Source organism: Panicum virgatum, chromosome 5K (genome assembly GCF_016808335.1).
Source record: "Panicum virgatum strain AP13 chromosome 5K, P.virgatum_v5, whole genome shotgun sequence".
NCBI lineage: Eukaryota > Viridiplantae > Streptophyta > Magnoliopsida > Poales > Poaceae > Panicum > Panicum virgatum.
Genome location: NC_053140.1, coordinates 44,372,931 through 44,381,189, shown reverse-complemented (window position 1 = coordinate 44,381,189; position 8,259 = coordinate 44,372,931). Strand labels below are relative to the sequence as shown.

Here is an 8,259-nt window from a genome sequence, read left to right as displayed (position 1 = left end):
GCGGCCGGTGCCGGGGGCGAGCGCGGCTCCGTGCACCGTGGCGCGGCGAGTGCGTGCACGCGCACGCGTGTGCACGGGCCGGCGCGGCGCGGTGCTTTGGCCGGGGTCGGAGTGTGCGGGCGTGCGCGGGTGGCGCCGGGCCGTGGTTGTGCGGGGCAGGCCGAGCGGAGGGCCGGGGTGAGCGCGCGCGGGGAAGGAAGGAGGGGTCGGGCGGCGCTCGGGAGCGAGCGGCGTTCGGGGCGCGGGAGCGGGGCAGGTGAGGTCGGGTAGGGGCGCGGCTCGGTGCGGCGCGGTGCACGGCCGGGAGCGGGTGGTGCACATGCGGGAGGGAGGTGAGGCGCACGCGGGGTAGGCGGGCCGGGCTGGAAGCGGCTCAGGCGCGCGACGGGGAAGAAAGGAAGAGAGGAGAAGAAAAGAAAAGAAGAGGGGTGAGAGAGAAAGAAAATAGGAAAAAGAAAAAGGAAATGGGGAAAAAGGGGGAAAAGAGAAAGGAAAAGGAGGGGGCGGTGCGCGCCAGCGGCGACCGCGGCCGCGGTCAGCCACGCGTGGCGTGCGGGACGCGGGAGATGGGGCACGCGGTCGGAGGGGAGAGAGGAAAAAGAGGGGGCGATATTCGCGGCGGCCGGTCGCGACGCGTCGCGTTGGAAGGGAAAAGATGGGACGCGAATTGAATTCGGGTGTCGGGTTGTTCAGGAGAAATTCTGGGAATAGGGTTTAGAGTTTAAGGGGGAGTCGAGCTCAACGACGAAAAACAGTTTTAGCGCACGATTTAATTTGGTGAATTTTCGGGATGTTACAACTGAGTAGAGGTACCGTCCTGCACCCAGCCTTGCCTGTGGATTTAGGTCACCCGCAGGAGATTCCGATGGCGCAAGACTCTGATGACCCTCTTTTTATAGTTAATATCGTTCTGTTGGTATGGGTTGTAATCCTCGCGATAGTGGCATTTCTCTGCTCACTACCACATAGAGTTGTATGATAATGAACCATCTGATGTAATAAATATGTTATCAGCCTCCTGGGACTGATGTTAGTATCACATTTAAGTTTTCTCTTATGAGGGGACGCTTTAGGATCTGTTCCATTCTACCTGCTCTCCAACCAAACGCTACCTTAGATCCTGCAGTTGTTTTGGAGAATTTCTTGTTTCTGTATGGCCCAAAAAAAAAGGCAGTACATGAAGGATGGAAAAAACACAGTGCTACTGGGCACTAGCCATCGAGTACATAGATGTCTGTTTCAAAATTTCCATTCATCTGATGTTCCACTTCTGCTCCAGGGCGCTGCATATCCGATTTAAACAACAGGCAGCACTGAGAGGGTAGTTGCAAACTGCACCATCATGGAAAGTTGTCAATATGGTTGAAAGGAAAACAGATGCAGAAAAATGCAAGCACTACATGACTACCTTTACACGTACAGCACCAACAAAAGAACAAAAAACTAGCCAGCAGTGTCAGGATTGAAGTGCATAGTCGTGAACATTCATTTGCCAGTTTCTAGGTGATAGAACCAGCAAAAATGGCTCATGCTCAAACTAGCTAGAAGTGGGATAATTTCATTATTCAAATCAAACTGGCAATAACTCCAACTTTCCAAGTTGCTACTAAGTTAAGGCAGTTGCTGCTGAGTTAAAACTTTCTAAGAAAATTCCTCGAATTAGAAAGTTTTTGAAAAATCACCAAAACAGTAAATTTACATGGCTGTATGAACAAATTGACAAATAATCCTGCACATGTGCATGCGGCAAGTGTAGAACTAATTAACAAATATAGAATGTCACCCTGACCACTATGTTGATCTTACTTCTCAGCATCAAATCATTTTATTGTTTCAAGAGATCACTACTTACTTTGGATGTAATCATCTGTGTATTCCTTGTCGATCTTTCCATGGGCCATGGCACCAACCTGGAACAACATGCAGACAGAATGGGATTAGGCACAAACATTAGGGGATCAAAACAGTTCAGCTTATATTGCAGCTTTTACTCACCACAAACACAAGAGGTTCATCATCACTGGATTTGGCAACATAGTCAAACAAGTTGACTGACTTCTCAGCGCTAAATGAAAGGCCTAAGTATTTAAAAAACATCAATTAGCATATATACCTTATAAGGAAACATGTTTTGATAAAAAATATAAACTCTCACCAATTTTCCGGGCACCAACAGGTAGACAGCGGGTAACAGGATTTTTAACAACATTAAGAAGCTTCTCACGCTTCCCAACTGCTGTAATGCTCAGCTTTTGCAACAATTGAGCTGCAATATTAAATAGTTACCTGCATATCAGCACTACGGAAATAAAACAAACACAAAAGGTTCACAAGATATACAAGTTTATAAGTATCTTACACATTAAACCACAAAAGCGTTTAAATGTTCGTGGCATGCGGACATGAGGTTTGATTTCAAACAGTACTCCCTTTTCAGTCCTCACATAAACAGCCTGTAACCTTCCAGCTTTTGTTAAAGGGCTGTCAAATATCGCCAGTAGAGCCTGCAAAATATTTTGGAAGCAAATTCAAGGCGGGGAATGATTTTTGGGCAGGTCCAATCAACTATATTCCAACTCTACCAGATCAGTCCATTTCCTTTTCCTTTTTTTTTGTGTGTGCGTGCGTGGTTTTTAAAGCGTTAAGGAGAGCCTTGGCAACCCATCACCCTCTCATCGCTAGGCACTTGAGGTGAGGCGGTAAGGCGGGCATGGAGGACGCAAAACTTTCACAGATAAATCAGAGAAGAAAAGAAAAATAAACCTATCAATGGGACATAACCACAATGATTAATGATCCCACTAGCCGGCCAAAGCCTAAACCAAGACAACAGTCAGTAAAGAACCCCTCCCTCCCACCTGATGTAACAATCCTCTCGAGTTCCCTTCTGCACTGCCAACTCTCCTCTCCCAACGCCACCACCCTGCACAAGAAATGACGAGCTGACAAGCAAGCTGGCCCCGAGCCGCTCCACCAGCTATGAATTGCCCCCTTCCCCCTACTCAAATGGAAACCCATCACCGTCCCTTCCAGATACCACCGTCGCAGTTGAGCAGGGGCGTATCTGCACCACCAATTGTGCTGGAAGCAGTGGGCAGAGCTGCACCAGCCATGGCGCCGGAGCCAGCAAGGATGGGAAAGGAGGAAAGAGAGCCGTGCCGCCTGCTGGTTCACCTCGTTCTTCCTTTCTTCTCTGTTCCCCACTTAAGAGTTCAGATAATACACGAGGCAGGGAGGACAAATGGACAATTGGGAATAGATAAGGCAACGGAGAAATGGAACACTTCATAACTTCTTAAAGAAACAAGGACTTGGCGATCAAATATAAAGGGGACAGCTTTAATCCACAGCCACTAGTTTCAAAAAAATTACATTACCTGATGAATGATATCAGGCCTATAGTCAGCAGGATTGCGATTCTGCTTCCTCAAATAATTAGCGTGATCATCTGAGTTCAAGATTTGCATAGTCTGCACAGGATGGTAAAATAAATTGTCAAATTACTATCCATGTATGACAATCAGTTGTTTAAAAAGAAAGCATTGTCAAAAATGCAATCTATGTATGTCAATCATTGGTCTGGAAAGAAATCATCCAGATATCATGGTTCAATGTTTTCTTCTTTTTTTGTTTCATTCAAATGAATCAGAAGCTGTGGATCTATTCAAAATCAAGAAATCAGGGAAGTTTGAATAAGCTTTTACATGATCCAAGTAAACAATCAATCACACAGAGTTTAAAACTATGCAGTGAAGTGGACGGTTAGGTTTAAACTAACATTGGTATCTATAAGATGGCCAAGCAATGATCTTTTTGTTGAGGAAAGAATTGCATTAGCTATATCCAAAAATTGACGGTGATGAGCCTACTATAATACAAGCCCTGCGAACATCAGAAAATGATTAATTGGTCCTATGCAAAAAATCATGACCAAACACCTAAAGTCAAGAAACCCACACCTCAAATGGGAAGACTGTAAGCATTTTTAATATAAGGAATATACTTAATCCACTAATATACTAATATCCTCGATTTCTTTCATGCAGTTCCACACGACGGCGAAGGTGTCAAAGCCAGTGCTTTTTCTCACATCTACCTGCACATTTCACTTCAGCCCCTTTCCCTACTAATAAAAGCACTAGAACTGCTTGAGCAAACCAATTACTTGACCAAATCCCCTAATTTAAGCACAAGATAGAACCCGATCAGTGCATAATCACCCAACAAAGACAGCACGAATTCGCTGTCGAACAGCACAATGAAAAAGAGCAATTTCTTGCCGAAGCCTAACACCACTGTACCTTGCCGACTTTGCCGACCTCGAGGCAGGCCCTCTCGAGCACGAAGATGGCGCCGGGCCGCCGCTTCCCGTCCACCGGCCTGGGCACAATCGGGAGCCCCTCCACAGCCGCGTGCTCCTCCTCCTCCTCCTCTCCCGCCGCCGCCTCTTCATCCTTCCCCTTATCCTCGCCGCCAGCCTCCTCCGGCAGCGGCAGCTCCTCCGCCTCTTCGGCGGGCGGGCCGGCGTCCGAGGCCGCCGCCTCGTGGAGTTTGCGCTTCTTCTTGCGCCCCTTCGCCGCGTAGGACCGCCCCATCTCTCTCTCTACCTCTCTCTCTCTCGTCTCTCCTCCCCGCCCACGGCTCGAGCCTCGAGGTGTCTCTCGCCGGCTGCTGGGTGACTTCGCTTCACCAAGTCACGGCTTGAGTCTCCTGTGCAACTGCAGGCGACTCACTACTGACAAGTGAGTCTGAGTGCAGCGGGGTCCATAAGTGAGTGAGGGAGAGTTCTTCTGGCTGCTCCCCAACAAGCATCTAGGCCCGTTTGGTTTGCGCTGTTCCAGTGAATAGTGACACTTTGACCGCTAATTACAGTGTCAAACAAAGCCAGTTTACAAAACTAACTCCAGAACTCTGCGCTAGGAACCCTGAAAAATCTAATGAGACCTTTGACCGTGCGATTAGAGAATATTTACTGTAACATCACTGTAGCAAATTATCTATTAATTACCGTCATTAGATTCGTCGCGAAAATTTACACCCATCACTGAAAAGATTTTACAAATTTACTTCATTTACTACTTCATGCATATAAGATTCTCCTGTAGCGTCGCGTAGCATAGCGTGAACCAAACGGGACCCTAAGGGCTCCTCGCGTTTGCAAGTAATTCGAAGACATAAGCAAACAACGAATTTATCGTGAAGCTGGAAGCCTAGCTAAAAATTATAATTTTATATGCTTTTTATAGTATTTCGAGCTCGGAAAGCTAAACACATCTTCTAAAAGTTAGTGTTGAATTTTTCAGAAAAAATAGCAGCAATATTTTAGATAAACTCAAATGCTACATGTCAAACAAATAGACCCTTTGGTTTTTCACAGTTTGGTGTGTAGCCAAGCGAGGGTGCCGCTCGAGCGTGTTCGCGTGCGGCTCCTCTAACCGGTGCTACCAACCGAGACGTCCACGTCATAATCTGGTGCAAGAGTGGGCATAGAAAGCACGTGTCATATCTATATCCTGTGTCCAGCTCCGTGGCGGGCGGGCGGGGATATCGCGGTGAAGAGGGAGAGTAGAAAGCAGGTGACGTGAGAACCTCGGACAGAGCAAATTAAAAAGGGGTGCACTTGCTTGCTTTGTGAGTGCACCAAGTTGAGCTACGCAAGAGTGCATATATGATGAAAAAATAGACTTAATCACTGATTTTATTTATCTTGGGTCACATGCACCCCTTCATACAATGTCGCTTCGTCCCTGGATCCAGGACTTGTTGATGTGCGATTTCATTGTGACGTTGAGCCTCGGCAGGATTAGGGACTTGTTGATGGCGTGGTAAATTAACTAGGTGTTGTTTGTTTCTAAGAACTTTTTTAGCCTCTATCATATCAAAAAAATCTTATCATTTAGGAGCATAAAATAAAATTTGTTTATAAATTTTTTTGACAGATGTGTGCTAATTCACGAGACGGATCTAATGAGCCTAATTAATCTACAATTTGCTACAGTAACGCTACCGTAATCATTCGCTAATTATGGATCAATATACCTCGTTAGATTTGTCTCGCGGTTTAGCTCTAGAGTTCTGTAATTACTTTTGTAATTAGATTTCATTTAATACTTCTAAATGCTAATATTTTTTTTGATGTGACATGATCTAAAATTTAGCCTCTGAAACCAAATAACCTCCGAGGAACTTATGGTTCCTAAGCTCCTATCTCCACCACCATCTGATGGTGCGAACGGGTGTCCCTCCTCTGAGATCCATGGGAGGCAAAAGTAAAAGATCACCCTTAGCTGTTGTGCCGTGGTGTCATGGTGAGACGAAATGAGATATTTTATTTCATATCTTGCTCTTTCCACCATATATTTTGAATGCACAGCCAATATGTTGAATAGTGCAATTTCCACCACATATTTTGAATGCACAGCTAACATGTTGAATAATAAAAGTATGCATATTTATTAGTAGTACATTATTAACTTTTTAATGCACAAAATGTGCATCCTATGTTACACTATTTTTAATTTATTTCTTGTTTATAAAGAAAATTGGGCATCAATTGTTGGATTTTATGTGCACAAATATGTGCATCTCATATGTTCAATAATTTAATGATTTTGATTTTGCATAAGAATTTGTGCATCTCGTCGTAATATTTTCATAATTAATAGAGGAATTATAAGTGTATTTTGTGTCCTCGAAAAAAAATGCATCACCATGTATTTATTTTGTTATTTTACTTGTGTACAAATGAGCATTTGAAAAAAAATGCATCAAACTCCAGTGCAGCTATAATAGATCTTCATTTTCATATTTGTCTCTCCACATTCTCTATGCTGTTTGACGAGGTGACACCTCCTTTCTCCACATGTTGCAAATTCAGTCCATGTTTGGTTACCTTTGAAATTTTTTTCACAAAAAGACAAATGTATGTATGGAGTACTAAACAGAGTTTATTTGTGAAACCTTTTCACAGATAGGTGCAACTTTGCGAGCTGAATCTAATGAGCCTAATTAATTCATATTTTGCAACAGTAATACTACAGTAACTATGCTCTAATCATTCTCTAATCGTATGGTCAAAGGCTTCATTAGCTACAGCAACTACTACAGTACCATAATTGTGGAGGTGATTTTGTAATTAGATTTTATTTAATACCTCTAATTAGTGATCAAAACTGCTAAAAATTTTCATGAAAACTTTTTCACCCCCCTAACCAAGATCCCTCAAGCTGCACATCAGACGGATGTACAGACGGAGTCGAGGAACCTAAGTTCCCGGGTCCCCCGGTGCCTCATCCCTCGATTTCATCATGACGTTGAGCATCAGCTGGTGCGAGTCCTACAACTACCACCGTGGTGTGGTGGGCCTCGATCCGACGACGATGACGGTTCATCACCTGCACCGTCCGTGTCTCGTGCCAGGTCACGTGCGGGCACCGCAGCGAGCCGGTGATGTGTTATGTCCCTTGCCTTCTTCTGCGGTCCGCGTGGAGCAATTCGTTCGTGGAGACGAGGTGGGGAGTCATGCGTGGCTGGCCACGGCCATGGCCAAGGCTCGCGAGCGCTCCCTGGAGGGTATCGAAAAGCGCTAGTGGAAGAGAAATTGAGCTTGCAGGATGAGGATGGAGGTGTGGTAGTGCTTAATTGCTACCCAATTGAAATGGAGGTGATCCATGGCAAAAAATTAGCTCAGCATGGGAATTCTAATGAAACAATATAATATAGAAGAGGAATTAGAGAGGCTTTTTTTAGATTAAGGATAAAATCCAGCCTCCATATATACAACCAACGGTTACAAGAGTTCAATAATGAGGAGCTCAAAAACACAAGGGAACAAACTCTAAGATAAAGTAAAAATTTACTAAGCTTCGTTTTTCTTCTTCATCCATGTGTTGTCTTTATCCATCTTTAGTCCATTCCATCTTTCATCTGCTCAGAAACTTGATGTCGGACTTGTAATACTTGTCTTATATCTCTCAAACACTAGACTCCGCCTTAGGCATTGAAGGTCGAGCCAAAGGATTTCTAAGATGACACCTTCAAGAAGTCGACCACATGAAAGATACCGTGGTCGCCCATCCAACAAGTCGGAGTAAAGTTTTCACCAAGAAGACCACTGACCTTGCAGAAACCATAACAACAAACACCTCCACAGAGGGAAACAACACCTAACGGCGCCATTGTTGCTGATATCGACATAAACAACCGGATAAAGCTTCACCTATTGCTCCTACACGACCACATCATCACCACTGTAAGAAA

The 8,259-nt window shown here is 44.8% G+C and overlaps 1 protein-coding gene across 1 annotated transcript; it reads right to left on the bottom strand.

The window, feature by feature from the left end:
• Nucleotides 1-996: 996 nt before the first annotated feature.
• Nucleotides 997-4,672, bottom strand: LOC120707651 (ribosomal RNA small subunit methyltransferase nep-1-like). Its single transcript, XM_039992603.1, has 7 exons — nucleotides 4,302-4,672; nucleotides 3,378-3,470; nucleotides 2,360-2,504; nucleotides 2,156-2,266; nucleotides 1,996-2,078; nucleotides 1,853-1,910; nucleotides 997-1,332 (listed from the first exon to the last, which is right to left on the bottom strand). Exons 1-7 carry the CDS (start codon nucleotides 4,593-4,595, stop codon nucleotides 1,253-1,255), a joined length of 864 nt encoding a protein of 287 aa, XP_039848537.1. The 5' UTR covers nucleotides 4,596-4,672; the 3' UTR covers nucleotides 997-1,252.
• Nucleotides 4,673-8,259: the final 3,587 nt, after the last annotated feature.